Source organism: Bactrocera oleae, chromosome 5 (genome assembly GCF_042242935.1).
Source record: "Bactrocera oleae isolate idBacOlea1 chromosome 5, idBacOlea1, whole genome shotgun sequence".
Taxonomy (NCBI): domain Eukaryota; kingdom Metazoa; phylum Arthropoda; class Insecta; order Diptera; family Tephritidae; genus Bactrocera; species Bactrocera oleae.
In genome coordinates this window covers 46,136,721-46,157,211 of record NC_091539.1, presented here as the reverse complement: position 1 = coordinate 46,157,211, position 20,491 = coordinate 46,136,721, and the positions used below count along the sequence as shown (strand labels likewise).

At 35.6% G+C, this 20,491-nt stretch overlaps 1 protein-coding gene across 11 annotated transcripts in view; it reads left to right on the top strand.

The window, feature by feature from the left end:
* The window catches only part of LOC106616069 (myelin transcription factor 1), a 210,764-nt gene extending 200,395 nt beyond the window's left edge, over window positions 1-10,369 (top strand). For 10 of the 11 annotated variants that reach the window (XM_070109909.1, XM_070109911.1, XM_070109908.1 and 7 more), the window contains one exon: window positions 6,189-10,369. In XM_070109909.1, the coding sequence (XP_069966010.1) occupies window positions 6,189-7,220 (1,032 nt within the window). In that variant the 3' untranslated portion in view covers window positions 7,221-10,369. The remainder of the gene's footprint in view (window positions 1-6,188) is intronic. The other variant, XM_070109918.1, reaches the window with a different exon arrangement.
* The last annotated feature ends 10,122 nt before the right edge of the window (window positions 10,370-20,491 follow it).

Sequence of the window (20,491 nt, the reverse complement as noted above, 5' to 3'; positions counted from 1 at the left end):
GGGTGAATACGGTGGTCGATCGACGGTATTAAATGTGTTTTTGGTCTTAAAATCGTTCATTATACTCTGTAGCAACATGTTGTCATTAAGACCAGAAAGTTTCCGGAAATTTTTTTTTTTTTATATTCGCGGTTTGGTTCATCATGAATTCGTCCAAATGGGACAGACTGTCTGTAAAGAGTATTATTTGAGCATTTTCAGGCGTTTACGCAATACGACGTAAACAACCGGAATTGTAGGCCAACAATTTTCGGAAACTTTCTGGTCTTAATGTGTGTATGTATACATATTTCATGGATGAACATAATTCCGTTCATATCAGCAATAAGAGCCATTTTGTATTATTTTTATGCTTCCTGTCAAATTTTCTGAAGTTTTTTTGGAAAGCATTCGATCGATAATTTTTAATGACAAGCAAATAGAAATCTTACTGTTGTTGTACCGGTAGACTGTCTTTCAAGCTAACATCTTCATTTTATGCTACTAAATCTAAGATTGAAGGGGTATCGTTGAAAACTATTGTCTAAGAGAAATTCGGAATATCCTCATCAAAAAAATGTTTTTCCATTGCGCGGTAAAAAAAAAGATTCTACTCTACTTTTTCGGCTTTCGATGAGAATATCTCTAGAATTTATATCATCATTATTATTTCAGGGGTTGTTACAGCGACAGAAAGCAATACCAAAATAATATTGTGACAGCGCTCGGCCAGAGTACATCAGGGTCCGTTCCAGTTGCGTAGATCCGACTGTGATACCAATTCTAGGTCCGTTGTGTGTGTCTTTTCGGCACGTGTAGAACCACCAGAAACGCTGAGCTACTTACGCATAGTTAATTACCTCTGTACGAAACTCCCATATAGGTTATCTGGATAAGAAATATTGAGCTCAAGTATTCTGCGTCTTATCGGCTACATTGCCCCAAGTGATATGCGTGTTTTTATCAAAATGATGTTGTTTCAACTTTATTTAGGAAGATTGATGGGATTGTGTAACCAGGAGTTCTCTTTCGTTTCGTGTAGATTTTTGACTTCTGGCCACATCAATACTACCAAACTGTATACTAGGAATAAGATGGCAATGGGCGCTATGCAAAAGGAGCCATTAACCGTTTAAAACCTCCCAACGCTCATATGTAACAATTTATACATGCATGCATATCAGGACCATATTCCACAAATCTAAAGGCAATTTACATCACCAATAATCGATTAGCAGCCATAGCGTATGTGGATCCTGACAAAGTACTGAAATGACTATTTACAGCATATCACACTTTCTCTCTCTTCCTTTTGTATAGTTGAACAGCTCGAATAAGTAATATATTGGAGATAGAGTGCCGTTGGAAATTGTATTTGCTTTGTAGCAGAATTTTTTCAGTTGAGGTTAAGAAAGTTTAATGAAGTATCCGCATATTTTTAGGTATTAAATTAAGAACAGTAAAGCAAAGAGAAAAAAATTATGAACAAAGTTATTTCCTTACTATTTTCAGATAAAGTATAGTCTCTATAGGAAAATCAGGCCAGATTTACATTATTTATATATACTCCCTGTTGTGTAAAAAAATATTACGTAAAAGAATAACTTCATGAGTCATTATTCCAAGTAGGAGCAAGCGCCTATTTTGGCATTTCAAAGAGAGTTGAGGATCTAATTACTACCCGAAAGGCCGTGAGTTTTAATTTTAAAAGTTCAAATTATAGAAAGAAGTGTTTTTTTAATAGAGTTCATTATTCGGTAGGACAATATTTCGACTTCAAGTGTATTTTTGCCATGAAAAATTAACCTTTATCTGAATTAAGAGCTATAACCTACCAATTGCCAATTCAAAATGAGCCAAGGTTTACGGGTACAAATTTTGAAAAAATAATTCGATAAGCAATATTTCAACTTCTAATCAAAATTCGCCAAGAAGAGCTTCTAATAAAATCCCTAAGCCGTTTGCCACGAACTTAAGATTGCAAATTCATACACTAGAAACAAGGGAAACCTATAGAGAGTATAGTAGAACGGGAAGAATCTGCGAGGGAGAGTCTTAAAATATATAATTTTGTTATTTTACAACCAACATTTATCCTAGTTATATCCACCAGCTATTCATTTGCATCAAAGCAATTTTTCTTCCTTTTAAAGGAGGATAGTTATATTTTTTCTATTTTGCTTGAATTTGCACAAAGTTTTCACTGCTGCAAACGCCGAGGGATAAGACGCACGCGTAAATACAAATTACACAAAAACACAACGTAAATGAGGTAAACAAATTCAACAAATGCAATGATGATGAATTGCATGGGCAATGCAAGCACAGACACACACTCATACGCGTATACCGACAACAAGAAAAAAGTGCCTGACAATCATCCGACTACACAGTTACTATATAATAGCAGTCATGTGTATGTATGTGTGTTCATACAACAAAATGGCGTTCTGATGACAGCCAAAGTATGTAGTAAAAGGCAGCAACAACAACAACAACATTTCGGCCAATGAGTGAGCTTTAATGCAATTTGGATGCATTTCCATGCAAGGGCTGTGCCGCAGAAGGACTTCCAGTGCGGCAACAACCCTCAGCAAAATAAATGCAAGCACTCTCACTTTGCAAGTGTTTGTAGGCAGAGCGAGAGTGTAACGACAAGAATCCCTAAAGGCGGCGTGTGCATGCGCGCCAAGTATTGCATTGGCGGCGAGCAAGCAGATCTTATCCCCAGTGGTCACCTATGTGCAGTATACACCTACATACATACATACATCTATATGCAATACATATGCAACTACTCACAGATGGCGTATGCGCCCGCCAACCCCACCTGTCGTCGGAGTATACACGAAGTTTACTAATGTGATTGCTACATTTTGTTGTTGTTGCTTGCTGTATTTATTGTGGTTGTTGTTGTTGTTGTCGTTATTGTACTTGTCGGCATCTGTCCCTTTTCGGTCGTAAACAAATCAACAAATCGCATTCCATTACAATTCGCTCCTATTCAGTCGCCCTTGCATACAAGCAATACTACCAACAACAACAAATCATATATATACGCGCATGTTTCACCAACTGACACATTCATACACATACACATAAACAAGCAGACATTCCCAACTGTGTAGTCACTTGAGAATTGCTCAAGTTGTGTGTAACCTTTTGGCCTCCCATGTGGCCAACTACATGCACACATACACATACAAGCGCTTATACAAATACATACACAAATGTGCATGTGTGTGTTTGCTGGTAGGGAAAATAAGGCCAACAACGTTGAGGAGGCGCCGTGCGCTTGAACTGCGCTGGCGCTTAACCAACGAGCGCGCAGCATATTCTATCGGCGGTGTGTACTCGAGAGTGTCAGGGCCCACCACTGCCGGCATGCCAACCCCCACAAAGCAATTGGCGCCAACAACAATGCAGTGCCAATAGCACAGGCCAACTGCCTTCCAGCTCCACTTTTTCTGTATATTTATGTGCGTATGTGTGTGTCTATGTATTACGTTATATACTTGAGCAAAAGAGGGCGTCGCATAACGTATTTTTTCGTGTTTTTCCTTTGCTCCACTTAAGTACTTGTATGCGTTGGTGTGTGTGTGGTGGCGCTTTATGTACAAGAAGCACTTCATATTTTTTCTTTATTTTTCGCCTTTTTCGGTTTTTTCCTCTACCTTCTTCTCCATGCTATTTTTCACGTTTTTCTGTGTTTTTTTTCTGCGCTTCGTGCGCTATTCGGCCTTTTCGCTCTCGCACTGCTACATTGTCGGTATAAGAAAGGTATACATATATTCTCTACGCTCCTCTCTTCTACTTGGCCGTGGCTATTCATGTCTTAACTAGTAGTAAACACATGTAGGTGTATGTGTTTATGCTCCCCATTGGGCGAAGCACTTCATTTTTATTATTTGGACCATTTGGTAGGTGCCTCAGTTTTCTGAAGGATCGTTATTACGCCTCAACGACTTGTATATGAAGTGAATTGTATGAAATTCAATTGAATTAAATTCAATTAGATGATTTTATTAAATGATGTGGAAGAATAATGACAGCTTGGTATATGAAGACGCCTAATTAATGCGGATTATTTTATTTTATTCATTCTTTTGTTGATACGACATAACAGTATTGACTGAAATAAGGGTTATTTAATATTTCAGCTGACATCCTTCGAAAACAGTCACCTAAATATACCTATATATGTATATGTAGGTATATATTATATTGTATGTACATGCATACTTTCTTAAATAGCTCCCTTATTACATTAGTTGAAGGATTTTAGAATTTTTTCTTTTAAAAGCATGTCTATGTTGCCGTCATTTGAATATAAAGCCCGCAGAGTTTAGTTAAAGCAATAGCACGTTACAATAATTTCCTTTCCACCAGAGAAAATTGATTGTTTGAAGAAAATAAGTTTACTTTCCAACCAAAAATCATTTTTATTACTTAGCATTATATTGTTCTAGCTTGTCAAATTCAATCCAAATCCATATAAACTTATTTTATCCCTTCCGAAATATGAAATATTGGAATATTTTATTGTAGTATTAGTCCCTCTTTTAAACATAAAAGTAGGTTTATCGGGGCGAGCGAAGATTAACTTAGTACCAGGTGTACGGGTATGAAATGAGCGATTTTTTTATTATTTTTTTAATTTTGAATGGAAAAGTATATTATATTGAAAAATCTACTCAAATTCCAGTAAGCGTGCCATGTTAGTGTTAATCTGTGGTGCATATACCCAAAAAAAGGTACCTATGAGGGTAGATATATAAATTGTATCTGATCAAAACTGACCCGGACTGACGAAAAAAACAAACAATTTTACGTCTTTTTATCCAAATTTTCTATTGTCATCTTTAAGATATGTTCAGAAATACAATGCCAACCTTCCCATGTCAGTGTCATGCACATCTTTTGAGACCTCTACACGACGCCGTTTTTACAAAACATTCAAGTATTTTTGTACGAATCTATCATTGACACTCTCCATACCTAAAACATTAACCAAAATGTGTTGAGTCGATCCATATGAGATGTTGGGAACCTCTGCTATATCTCTGATGCCAACACCTTGGTTTTCAAGCACTATTTCATTACTGTTATTATTACTTATGTCATTAACAGTGGTGGATGAACAACTCGGACGAGGAAATTTTTCGATGGCTTAACGAAACACTAGGCTCCCCAAAACACTTCTGCACCATTTACAACGGTTCCGTTGTGGTGATTCCATTGTTTAATTTTTTCCAAGGTAAAATTGCCAGGTATACACCTAGACACGAATATAAAATAAAGTATGGTGAATGTGGTGTGATGTATTAGGGAATTACTGGTCCATAATTCTTCAAAAATTTAGTCGGCCACAATGTTATAGTCAATGGGGAACACTACAGAGGAATGATTAATGACTTTTTCATGTCTGAAATAAAGAATGTTGATGTGGACGACCCCAATACAAGTATATCATACCCGCATTTAGTAGGGTTATGTGATGTGATCAATTTAATGAAGGAAACTTTTGGTGAACGCATTATCTCGTGTCATGGTTCTATAGCGCGGCCTCCAAAATCGTGTGATTTAACAACTCTGATCTATTTTTTGTAGGGTTATGTGATGTCGCTTTGAAGAGAATATTCGACGCGTTATTGCTGACATACGATCCCAATTTCTATAAGAGTGATCGAAAATCTCTAACTAATGGCAAACCCTTATCTTTACAGTAAAGCTAATTTTTTTGTCATAATATTAAAACTACATGTCTAAAAAACACCCTTTAAAAAATATGTACTAAAAAATCAAGAAAGTCAAATGATCAGATGGTACAAATTTCCCTTCGTAATTTCTCCCAATCCCAATCCCAATCCCATCATTGCACATTAGGGATTTGGAGTTTAGATAGGTTTACCTTGGATTTATCGAGCACCAAAAACGAAGTCATCCCCTTTTCCTTTTCGCCTAAGCTTTCTCATTTGAAAAATACTATGGCTCACTTTTAAGCGCAATAAAAAGTAGTTAATGTAGGCTACATATAAGCAGAGGTATTCGAACTTTATGAATTGAAGTTAAAATTTCCCTTAGAAACTAGGCATAATTTCTTTATACTTATATTATAGTATTTTCTAACTTATCAGCACTTTCAATATCACTACACTTAATTAATATATTAATTTTTGCTTCTTTCTTTGCACGCCTGTGTTCTATAGGAGGCTTCTCCGCTGAGTACTCATCAACAGCGTAATCTCGCTGCGGTGACTATCAATGCTGGAGGAGCAACAGCTCTTGGGAGCGTCTCCTCCAGCGCCTCAATCGCGTCCCCGCTCAGCAATCACAACGGTAGCGGCAATAGCGCCAACGGCAACAGTAACATCAACCTCGGCGGCAGTGGTGGCACCGGAGGCAACAACAACAACAGCAACACCCTCTCCAGCACAAACATCTCACACTCCCTCGCCAGCAGTCACGCCAGCACCATAGGCAGCCACAGTCACAGTCACAGTGGCAGCTATTTAACACCACCGCCAAGCGTCAGCATCAGCACCACCACCTCATCCACCTCATCCAGTAGCGGCGGTCCACCCACATCCAGTTCCTATTACGAGAGTTTACGTAACAACGTTATCACACTACTTGAACACGTACGGTTGCCCCCACCCGGCGGCAGCAGTGGCGGCACAAGTATGAGCGCTAATCCACTGGGCGGTGACGGCAGCGGCAATAATGTGAGCAGCACCAGCATAGGCGGTCATCCAAGTGATGGTCTGAGCAATAGTTTATCTTCGAATTTGGCAGGATTGCCCGCCACCGCTGAGGTGTTGAGTAATCAGCAATTGACCAGCGCTTACGGTGTGCCACATCCCTCACATCCCACACTCATACCACCAAGTCCACTACCCACAGCCTCTATTGCGCCCACTAATGTGGTTAGCGGTGCTGTGTCCATGTATGCAGCGCCACCCCATCATTTAGCCGGCACTCATCCGGGTATGTTGGGACCACCACCGCCGCCGCCTCCACCACCACATGGCGCCACAATGCCGCCACATCATCCATATACCGTGCATCATCCGGCTGGTTATGCACATCATGAACCCTTCGACTCATACATATCAAAGCTACAGTCACTCTGTGTGCCACCCGATGTCTATGCACTGCCCGATGATGGTAGTCGTGCAATGTACGATACAGTTAAGCCGAGTTTGCATCAGGACTACACGCTAATGCCGACGCCAATATAAGCGTGGATGAGAAGAGGGTTGGAGTGGGAGCGCGACTATTGGATTTAATTAGCTGACACTGATTAGACCTTTCTGCATATTTTCTTCGAAGAATCAATATAGAGCATAGCATTAGAAAGTTCTGAAAGCAAGAAGTATAAGAAGAGGTAGAGCGGTGAGTTAAATTACAATTTTCTGAATTAAACGGTGTGAAGGAAAGGGGTATAAAAAATATATAGTAGAGATAGATTTGAGTTAGGTAGCCTATGTAAGGGTGGGAAGATAGCCAAGATCTTATATATCTCAAGCACTAATTATTTCTTTTCATTATCTCTATTAAAAGCCGAAATACTTAAAGTCCTGTCAAGAGAAAAGCAGAAATCGACGAATATTTAGCTCTGTTTAATGACTTTTTAAGCAATAGACTGAGAGTTTTTAAGTAAAAAGCTTTCATTTTTATTATTATGCAATGTTTCAAAATTGATCCCTGCTTGCCACAGTATAAAAAGCTTTAATGGTCATTGTTATATCTTCATATGTGAAAGCTTCAGTGAAAGCTCGCTATATGACATTACTGAAAGCCTGTTTATATTTTACGTATTTTTAAGAAAGAAATGCTTTGCTTAACATTTCTTTTATTTTTATTTTTATTTTTACGCATTAAAACACTTTAAATTGGTCTCAGGCCTCAGCTTAAAAAACATTAAGGCATGTATGAAATATAGTTATAGCTTCATAAATGAAAGATTTTTAGGTGTAAGCTTCAATGAAAGCTCCGTTAATGTTAGAAGTGAAAGCTCGTTTGCAGTAAAAGCAAATAATGACGAAAGCTTCTTAGTGAAAATATGAAAATGTAAAGAAGGATTGAACTTTTTCCAATATTTTGTCAATATACTAATGTAGTACATAATTTAGGAGAATAAAAAACAAAATAAAATCATGAAAAATTTAATTATTATTATTATAGCGAAAAGACAGGTATCAAGCATTAGCCTTACAAAATCTATTAAAATAAATTGTAAAATAATTATTATTCACTAAAAAATCAGAAAATATTTGTAACTGTGTATATATGTAGGTGTGTATTTGTAATTATGTAGATAAAAGGCGATAACTTTGGAATATGTTCATTGAAATATTTTTTCAGATCTTCAAGTCGAAGATTGGAATATGTGTTCGGAAACTAAATACTAGTCAGAAAATTATCTAAATATAGTAAACCGTAGATATAATATTCGATGTATGGATACTAACAATATATATTGTTTTTGTTTCATATAGTTACAACCACAAAAGATATTTATACTAAAATATGTATTCATAGCACGTTCGCTTTAAAGAAGAGTATACGAATATATATATGGGTCTATCCGAAAGCTTGGTGCTGACCCAACTAGAAAGACGTAGAAAAATTCTGCAGCCACCAGTCAACTTATGACCCTGAAAGAATATACAAGTTTTCAAAGATGAGAAAATGAGAGAAATTGTAGTAAAATGAAAAAGCAAAGATGATGCTTAATTGTATATAAATCTGTATGCATGTGTTTGAAAAGGTCAACTTTGTCGCTGAAATTCTTCATCGCGCTAAGAATTATAGTTTTTAACAGTAACTGTATGTATGCAAATGTAAATAATTTAGAAATATTGAATTTATAATAGATGTGCAGTTCCGCAATACAGCGAAGTATTAGAGAGACCCAACTAATTCGCTATGTCTGAGTAAATATATATGTATATATGTACATATATGTATCCAAATTGTACATATTACAACAAAAACGTATATATGTATGTTTGTAAGGGTAAAGACCGTTTTCTAATAACCATTAGGGGTATTCACGCATATACATAACAATATTATGAGAAATTTTGCTGGAATATATTTTCTTGTTTTCTGTTAATATTAAAAAATGTGTAAGTAGAAATATGTGATTTTGAAATTTGTAATCAAGCGTTGTTTTTATATGTTGTTTACACTAATTCTTTTGTTGTAGCTAATTAAAGAATAAAATAATAAAGAAAATTATCCTAAACATATTATACCATATAACGTAGCATGAAAAGAGTAATTTATGAAAGTATGAATCAAAATTTGTATTTAATTCAAACAGACTATTTCAATAAGTTGACAAGCAAGTAAAAGTAAAAAAAAATTGTATGAAAAAGTACGTTAATGGTGAACATAATATTATGCTGTAAAATACAGATAATATAGCGACTAAATATTATCAATTTATATAATAGCATATAAAAATGTATTTCTATGTACTAAAAAATTTAAAAGCTGCTCTTATGTGTATTAAGTAAAAAATAATTTTTTCTATTTAGCAAATAGCAACAACGCAGATATCAACTAAAGTGCAATAAAAATAGTAATTTTAAGTGTAAAAAAGCTTAACTCAAAAATACACAAAAATATTTAAGAAAAACCAAAAACATAGAATAAAAAATCCCATACATTAACAAAACGAAAAAAAAAATTAAAATAAAATATTTTTAAAAAATATATAAAAAAGCATATATTTAAGAAAAAATTAAATAGTATGCAAAAAGTAAAAACAAAATATATAAATTAAAATAAACAAAAATTAAACAACCCTAATACAAAATCCAAAAACATCTCACCAAACCCCTCCAAAAAAATAGAATAAAATAAAAAAATTGCAACATAATTTATCAGTGTCTAAATATGGCAACCTCCAACAGCAACTGCATAAAGCACAAAAATAAAAATATACACACATAAAAATATATATAAAGAGCAATGCATAAAAACAATTCCAAAAAATAAAAATAAAGTATTTATTGCTCAGCAAATTATTATTAAACATTAAACAAAAACGAAAATGAAATAAATTAATTACGCTGAACTTTTTAATAAATATATTTAAGACAACATTAAAAAAAAAACCTAAAGTAAAAAAGCACAAAAGCTCCGATTTCGCATACTGTATGTAACACATCATAACGGTAACTCTAGTATTATTAGCCATAAGCAAGTGTAGATGGAGGAAAACTCAAAACTCATAAAAAAAACATATTTAAACCCTACTTACCGATATTATTGGGATAAGCCAAAGCGGAATAAAAAGAGATTGTATTGATAAATGATAATTAAATGTTAAAACATAATTTAGAGATTAAATAAATTGCAACAAAAATAATTAAAATGACGAGTTTTTCTTATTTCCAATAATTAGATGATCATACACTTATTTAAAAACTCTTCGTTTCTTACAGTTTTCTAAAACTCCACTTCAACACCGTTCATTTGACATCAAAATCTGCAAATTCCGTCAAGATTTGCCGAAATTACGAATTCGTTCTTTTCTATCTTTTTTCCAAATTTACGATATTCCACCTTCAACACCGTTCATTTGAGACCATAATCGGCAAACTTGCTCAAAATCGGTAAATAAATCTTTATTTCTTCCTTTCACCAAAATCAACAAAATACGTTAAAATTTGCCCAAATTACAAAAAAAAATCGCGACTGGGTCACTTTAACACGTTTCCTCGATTTTTCGCTAAACACACAAACATCAAACTCTACCAGGCGACCATAAAAGCCAGCAGGTCGCTGTAGCAAAATATAAATAATTTCCTGTAGCATACCTCAAAGGCGCACATCGCGCACCAGTGAGCGGTTGGTAATGCAGTGCATGCGGTATATTCCTTATAAATTTATTAAATCGCAACAGACTTGAGAGAGTTTGGTGGCAAACGAAAGGCAAAGGTTGCAAGTGCATGTAAAATTTAAGCGTTTACTTTTAACTCAAATGTAATCGTAGGAATTTTCCGTGAAATAATTAGTAAAAAAAAAAGTCGCACTGCTGTAATTATCGAATTTGTAGTGATTTTATATGACCAGGATAACTCGAAAAACGTATTTTAAATGATACGTAATATAAATGTTCTTTCATCTTACTTTCCAAATATGAAATTCATAGTTTTTCACAATAAGATTAATCTATTACAGCTTTTCGCAAATATTGTTTCCATTTGTGATTTGTTAATATTTCTTCGCTGATAAGTGCTTTGTAGGGCGCTTGATCTTTCATTTAGTAGCTAAGTGGCTGAAATCGGTGAAATATTGTAGAAGCTTAACCTGTAAAGGTGGCAGCAGGTCTTACTTCCGGTTGTCCTGCAAATACCGATATAGCAGTCTTCGCTTGCGCCTGTGAGGTATGCTTCGGGAAAGAATACATTTTGCAGACAGCTGCCTACTAAACGATTTTCCGCGCCTGGTAGAAATTGTTGACTTGTAAATACAACGAAAAAGTTTTTTAATCACCATCCAAGTTGCTAGGGCAGATTACCAATTTTGCGTAACTTTGGAAAAATGTATGGTTTTTTTTTTATTTTTCAGCGTTAGTGCGACTAATTTTGGGTGGGCTATTTTTTTATAAAATTAAACTTTATGACTTACTTTAAATAAATATTTTCCAACAATTTTAAGTAAAATTTTTTTTTGTTTTTATTTTGTTTAACTTTTTGGTGGTCTCTCTACCAATAAACTTTGTTGTTTTTTATCAGGTTATTTATTATAATTTCCTTTTTTTTTATTTAGTATAATTTTGTTCACTTAACGATTGTTTGTATCACTTACAACTAATCGAGACAGATATAAAATTACATACATACTTGTATAAAATTGACCAGCACGACGTCACGAGTTGAAATCCGAGTACCTGTGTACCCATCCTTCCATCTGTGTAAGCTGTAACTTGAGTAACAATTGAGATGAAACTTGGTACACATGTTTCTTGGCACCATGAAGGGTTGGCATTCCAAGTGGGCGAAATCGGATCATGCTGTTAAGCATATTTGTAAGTTAAAATTTTTTAAAAAGTGGACGTGACCGCGCTCTCCTTTTGGTTCAATGTGCATATCTCATAAGCCACTATAAATCTGAAGAGTTGGGTGCCCACTTTAATGGGAAGCACATATTTAAGGTTTTGTGAATCACTTACACGTCAGGTTAATGTTACAAGTGAAAATATATAATATTTATAATAAATATAAAATATGCGAACATTTATTTTTTGCACAAGTTTATGTTACACGTAATGCAGTGTCGCATCGAAAGTTGAGTTGAAACTTGTTGAGGAGAAGTCCAAACTTGTTGAGGAGAAGTCTTTCTAGCACCCTTAATTCATTGTGAAAAAGGATGAAATCAGATGATAAATGCGCAATAACAAGTTCCTATAAGGTATGCTCTCTCAGGTCTTAAAATTGTTGCAATCGAACCATAACTTTTCATATCTCCAGATACCGAATATGTGGATCTCAGTGCATATAGCTGATTTTATACCAAAAATCTCGGTAAAACTATTATTAAAAACAGAGAAAATCTTTTCCAAAGTGTGCTTTTGTGTAAAATCCGGTCACTACTTCCGCTAGCCCATATACATATATTTAATATAAATAAATTCGAACTTCCAGTTGACTTCCTTTTAAAGATTCAGAGAGCTTATGTAAGGGTGAGAGCCAGTGTTTCTTTGTGCCTAAAATGGATAAAATCGGGCCACTACTACCCCTAGCACTTATGTATATACGTGATATTAAGAGTGCTTTTTTGTAGACATGTGGTTTTCAAGAAGAAATAAAACATATTTAATTTAATGCTATGGTCCAGAATTCAGCTTTATTATATAGATAAAGGTTAGCCATTATGTTTAAATTTATTTCGGGCAAGGGGCCGTCGCGGCTGGTACGCATAAATTCCAGCTTAGAGGCCCAATTTTCGACCACATTTTGCAGCAATTCTGGCCGTATGTCAAGAAAAATGGGCCAAATAATCTTTTCCAAGGCGTCAATTGTCTCGGGCTTATCTGCGTAGATAAGCGGCCTCGAATATTCCCACCAAAAATAGTTCGGTGTCAAATCAAGATCCTTCCGCAAAATCTTTCATGAAGTGGATGGTGACAGCTCCAATTGTTGCACGCAATGGCAAATGAACACATTCGTGTCTTCTTCTTTGATACTCTGCTCCACAGCAGTAATAGCTGAGTAAGCGAAATTTAATATCGCGCAGTGATTACATTCTTTGTTTTGAAAGGTTTAAAAGCAAAGGAAATTTATGACCAATTGTTAGAAGTGTATAAGGAGTCCTCACTTTCAAACCGCATCGATGGATTGGTTTGAATTTAATGAAATTAAACGTGGTCGTACTAGGCTTGAAGACAATAAAAAACCGCAACCACACCAGAAATCATTGAGCAAGTTCATAATATTGATAGTGAAGATCTAAGTTTGACTAAGTGAATTTGTTAATACCATAGACATCTCAGACGAACGAGTACTTCATATTTTACATGGAGAATCACATATAAAAAAGCTGTTTGGAAAGTTAGTGCCGCACACATTAACAATTAACCAAAAACTGGATTGAAAACAAATTCCTCAGCATAATTTGGAGCGTTTTAAGCAGAATAAAACCGATTTTTGGCGTCGTTTTATAACTATGGATGAGACTTGAATCTACCAAAAGAATTTTTACAGTGGACTGAAGCTGGTTGTTCAGCTCCAAAACAGGTGAAGTCACAACGATCAGCAAAGAAGGTTATGGGAACAGTTTTTTGGGATCCAAAAAGAATTTTGTTTATTTATTATCTGCAGAAAGGTAAAACAATCGGCTCTGAATATTATTGCAGCCTTTTGGATTATTTGGATGAAAAACTTCGTAAGAAAAGACCTGGTTTGCAGCACAAAAAAAAACATTTTTTATCAAGACAATAAACCTGCTCACAATGGAGTTTTAACAATGACAAAGTTCAAGGAATTAAAGTATGAATTGCTTGAGCATCCCATGTATTCTCCAGCGACTACTACCACTTCAGAAACCTAAAACAATTAGCTCGTGAAAAGCGTTTTTCGTCGAATGAAGAAGCTATTACAGCCGTAGACGGGTATTTTGCAGAGGCTCCGGAAAGTCATTATAGGAATGCCATAAAATTATTGGAGGATCATTGGAATAAATATATTAAAGTAAAGGTAGATTATATTGAATAAAAAAAAAATATTTCGCACCAAAAACAGAATTTTTTTTTTATTTCGGGCGCACAAGCTTTTCAACCAACCAGTATACTAAGTAGTGCCAAAAGTTTACGCAATCAGTCTAGATCTTCTCTTATACCTGATGTAGTGATATTCCACGCATTTGAATCTTCCATCTTAAGTTAACTCGTTTATGTTGATCAAAATATGTGATATTTTAATGAAGTTATGGTAAGTGAATTTATTAACCATAATGTGATTTAGCACAATGCTTGAAATTGGTCTAAACTTTTAGTCTAAACCTCATACTCGTATCCTTAATATAATAAATTTTGATAATTTGGTTGGATTTTGCTAAAATATTCTGCTACAACCGATTTTAGCACTTCCTTACTTGTTAATATTACTCTAAACTTATTTTCTGAACTGTTACATGAGGAATGTATTGCATTATTCGACCGAATGTACATATACCTATTTATAGAGGTCGTTTCTTCTAGCTTTCTACTAAGCAAACACGATTGGCTGATGAGGCTATAGTCGTCGTTTTTATTCATTGACTTGATCCATAAATTCCGAATAAAACTCTTACTAATCATTTCTCTATGGTTATGATACAGCAAATGTCTAATGAATTCCCATATATTTATTTTAGTTCTTACACAAATCAAAATGTGCATCGGCTTAAAACAATTACCACAATAGAAATCACCTAGCAACCTTTTGAAAACTTCAATATACACATAAGATAAGTATGAGGGTGGCACAGAGGTAAAGTGGGTGGTAAAGTGCATGAGCGAGTCCAGTGTGACCACAGAATTTTTGGTACTTAACTTGATTTATGTGGCTTCATTAAGCATTCCACACATACCGGCCACAAAAAGCACAAAGCGAACGAAATGCTAGAGGTACTGATTGTCTGCACGGGCCCTCTCCTATTGGACAACACTGTGTGTTTCAAACGATGGTCGGTCACTAAATAAACGAGAATAGTGCGCTTTTCAAGATAATTGCAGCGAAAAATGCTGGTTAAAACTAACAAAAAGTGGGGGGTAAATTGTGCGCATTTTAGGTTAGGTACAAGTAAACATGTGTACATGGATACTTAGAAAAGCACGAGAAGAGCGACAAAAGTTCGCCTTGGTAAATTTAGGAAAAATGTGAAGACGTGTGCTAAATTATATTTTGAGCTTTGAAGACCTCAGCTTCGAGGAGATTTTTAGGATTTGGATCTTTGAATAGAAATTGGATTTAGCTAACTTCTGCCTCTGAATTCTAAGCTACTATATCCAACAAAGGGGAGCACATAGCTTATTGACATAGGTCAATTAAGGAGCTGAGCATTCACTCCGACAGCAAAGCGGCGATACTAGCCTTAACTTGCAAACTATGCGTTCAAAGTTAATCAAGAAGTGTCTTTCCTCACAAGAAATAGCACCAAGCTACTTCATTATCAGACGCGATTGGGTGCCTGGTTATAGTAGAATTACTATAGAGTCGTTAAGCTAGCAAAAGGGGCATCCGTACCTAACTCACATCAGAGTGGGAACGAATTGGATCTCCGTTGTCATCTATCGTTTTAGCACTGGATCTGTGGGATTTGATTGCGCTTAGGAAGCGTTAGTCGACAACCCTCTCCTCTGCGACAGCGAGAGCCTTTTGGCCTGTAGTAGAACGTAGGAGATCTACTGAACTGTTCGCAAACTGTTAAAGTTGTAGCGATAAAGGTGAGGTGGAAGCATCCTGGCACTTTCTCCTATATTGTCCTGCTTTTACAAGAATGAAGTTGAAACATCTCGGTATCAGTAGTCGTAACTTTGGCAAACTACAATATAGACATAGCTGAAACTGGCAGTAGCCGCCTCCACAAACTTTTAATCGACTCAAAACGCTTTGTCGATTTATGAGGGTCTTTATGATGAATTTTATAGGAGCTCTAAGTTCTTCAACGGACCGGTGTTCAAATGAGATCACTAATTGGAACGATCATTTAGCCTTACCTAGATTCCCCTAGAAGAGGTCGATGATCAAGTCTTCAAATCAACCAATATAAAAGGAAATGGTCGTCATAAATGGGCCTCATAAACTAACTCATATCCCAACAATTTTCTTGCGTTAATTTCGAACCAACCAATAGCTACAAATTCGACCCTGACAGGCAGTTTTCATTATTGCTTTAAGAACGTCCAACAAGATTCCCCATATTCTATATCATTTTTAAAATATTCTCTGGAATTTTTTGTAGCTTAGCTCTTCTCAACATTCAATTCAAAGCGAAAAGCGAACATTAGTTGGTACCACCCATTTCTTTCTGGATGTCTGGTTGCATATCACTAGCATATATAGATCAAAAACAGAAAAACCAACAAAATTTCGACCAAAACAATTAAGGGCAACAACACGTCGGCACTCGGCATTCAAACGAAATCTTGCGGTTCGTAAAGCTTCACTGCCCCCCACACTCGTTAACGCATTTCAAGTGCTCAGAAGCGCTCTATTGCCGGACAGCGGGCATAATGGTAGTTGAAGAGGTTATGTTAACATTTGAAAATCTTCCATAGCCAGCAATCGTTACAACAACAACAATAGCAACAATTATAACTATTCAAATAGAAACTATAGCTCATTTGATCGTTTATGATGGTGGTACACACTTTCGCGCAGCGTTGCCATATCAGCAGTCGAGTTCACTTAAACTCCGTTACATATAGAAGATTATATAAATATAGTTGTGTGTGTGTGTGGTTAGTGGTCAGCGGTTGAATGCTCACATGCTTGTCTCAACCCCTTAATTGTTGAGCGCACTGACAGCGTCCCACAAATATTTGCATAGTTACCTTTAATGTGGTCGAATTTTATGCAAAAACCGTTTAGAAGACGACCCAGCTGAAGAAGCAGAAGTAGTGCATCAAAGCGCTTGCTGGCGCTCCTATGCGGGTTTGCATTTGGAAATTTTGGGAAAATTTATTTGAATTTATATGAATTTGCTTAGGAAAGTATGCGCACATGTGTGTGGTGGCACCCAAACCACTCACCATTTCGGAGCGCCTGCTGATTGTCTCTTTAATGTGCAAACACATTTCCTGTGTGCTCTTTGATTGCCATTTGGAGCAGCCGAAAAAAGCTGCTGAAGAACAATGGGAAAAATGTAATAAAATTCGTTAGCCAAAAAGCGATGTTGCGAACCCTTTGAGAAGCCAATGCGAAAGTAACTGATTAAGCAATCCTCATGCCACTCATATATGGTCTTAATAAGTATGTTTGTTTGTGTGGCTATTTCCCAAAGCAAACAGCAGATACTTCTTTGTTGCTAATTGCGCGTTGAAAATCTATTGTGGCTGCGGGTCTTTCAAATTCTTTCACCCCCGAACAAAATCGACCTACACGCATGTCTCATATAAGTTAAATTTTTTAGATACATATGTATGTAATATATTGTATAAATATGTATATAAATCATGGAATACGCCACACTTTGTTAAGGTACGAGGGCAGTTTGATAAGAAGAAGTTGCAAGAACTTCTATGTCATTGGTTCTAGAAGTAGTAGGAAGTATCATGCCCCTTATAAAAAATTTTTAAATCGCAAATGCCAAATGCATACTAAATTTAGGTTTTTCAAGTTTCAGTTTCCCGATTTTTCTGATTTTACTCATCTCCTTAGAGTGTCAAGGAACACGTCTAATAAGTATTATCCCATTTTTTATTCTAGTTATAGCTTGCACGGGCGGGTAAGTGGACAGAGAGACTTCCAGACATGAATTTGACTCATCATGGTGATCATTTTCACTAACAAAGATTTATATTGCGAGAGTATAAAAATTTGGCTACAGTGCCATCTACCGCATCTGCGTGAGCAAACCGAAACGATGAAAAAACTTTCTCCTAGATCACTACAGACTTTTTTATGTTATCGTGAATGTTTGACGATTTTTACAATGGAAAAAATTGAACAATGAGTTTGCTTGAAATTTTGTGTGTTCCAATGAAATCTATGCTACGGAATCATTGCAAATGTTGCAGAAGTGCTTTGAGAAGTCTACTTAATTATAAACGCAAGTATTTGAGTGGAACAAAGCATTCAGTGGAGGTCACCTCTATTAATGACGATAACATCGAGAGTGTTAAAGAAATAGTGTTTGAAAATTGTCTTATGGATAGACTCAATACATTTTGATTAATTTTTTCGTTATAAGTGGTGACGAAACATGGGTTTATGAATATGACGTCGAAACAGTCAATCATAATCTAGCGAATAGTGCTCCAAATATTAACCGAAACCGAAAAAACCAAAATTCACTGCAGACACTGAGTGCCATCCCAGCTGAGGCTTATAACAAGTGCATGAAAAATTGGATTAACCCTAATCCTGCAATCGATAGTAAAGATTTGTATTAAAATACGTGAAAATGTAGTTTAGAGTCAAATTAAGTAGAACTTTCCAGAATATATACATGATTTAATATAAGTTTACTCTAGTTTTCTACAAACCGTGGCACCAATTTTAAATACACATACAAACCAGATCTTGAAACTCAAAATCCTTTTGATATTTTTTTTTTTTGTCATACCTCCCTCTCTCTCCTTCCAATCACAAGTAGATTTCCATCTCTTTCCAATCATTGAAACTGCTTTAAAAAATTTTGAATTAAGGAGTCTTCATCGATTTGGATCTCGTAACCAGCGTTGCCACAGTATTTCGCCTCCCTGTTCTCTTTTAGAAGCGTCATAAGGCCCGTAATACCCATAATTGCGATATTTACAGTTATTTTCTCAGAATCTTTTTCTCATAGATCGTTAGAGCCCCCTCATTGGATATTGGCGTGCACCAATTAATAATATTTATATAGATTAGAAAGATATGTTTTAAATTAACTTCTAATCTTTCACAAAAACCTTATGGTTTACACATTTTATCTTGTTCAAATTTGAAATGTTCCCAAAACCTTCTAAATGGCAGCTCAGAATAATAATCGATTGATATATACGCGGCTATGCGCATTCAACTTTTATAGCACTGTTGGAATTACTTGTATACCTTCCCTATGAGGTGCTAAGTTCTCAATCTCTATATACCCATTGACAGTTCTGGCCTATTAGAACTTTTGGTGATCTGTAAAAATAATATTTGTTGCATTTAAAAGAAACACACGCCAAATTCCAAAAATTCTTCGGACTTTCCACACTGTACTCGTAAATAAAAATTTGGTGGGAACCCCAGCTTACGCTCTCGTTCGATTCGGCACATTACTTGCTATGGCATTTTTCATTTCTCATTTAAGGCATTACTTGGCTTACTGAAAATTTTCTTTTTGATTTCGCATTCCTTCCATAGCTAAAGGATATATTTTGTATGCAAATTTGCTATGTATGTATGTTAAAAATATGCTCATACATATTAATGTCTCTCTTTTAAAATCAAATTGTGGAGATAAAAAATTAAAACAAAATTTATTAGGCGCCTCAAAGCAAAGCGGCTAGTGGCAAAGGGTTAATTTACACGAGTGTTGTTTCAAATATATACATATGTATATACAAGTATGTACGCATATTATACGCATTTGTGCTGTGTATGTGTGTATGTGGTAGAAAGTAATTAAGATAATGTGTGAAAAATGGAAACAAGACAATATTTTATTGAAGTCATTTCAAATATATGATATTTACTAACGAGACTCAGAAGCAAACCTTCAGGCTTTATGCCTAACAAACTCTGAATTAAATTTGAAAAACAAGTAAAATTTCATTTGAGGCTGGCTTAATTCTTTCCGAGAAATCATTTTTTACACAACAAGTACAATTAGATATTTTTGCGAATCTACCAATGAGAAATAACTGAAATCTCGGATGACACAACTCTTCAGCTTCTGAACAAAGTATATTAAGTTTACGCAAATCAGTCAGTCAGTTTTTAAGATATCGATCTGAAATTTTGCAAACACCATGAGTACATCTATCACATCAACTACGATAGTAGTGCAGCGATATTAGCCTTGAGTTCGCTGACTGTGCGCTCAAGACTAGTCAAGGGTTGTCTAGACTTCTTATTTCTAACAGCAAGTTATTTTAGGATTAGACTGGTTTGGGTGCGGTAATGCGAGAAAACGTGAGGCTTATGTGCTTGCTATGACAGGTACTTCAGTCTAAATGACTGCAATATGGGAACGGGTAGGAGCTCCGTTGGCTTCTTGTGGTTCACTACTGGACTGTAGGGCCGCAAACTACCAGCAGTTGTGCAGTCGCAAAGTACTTTTGGAGCAGGGAAAATCGTAGGAAGTCTAGGGAACTCTTCGC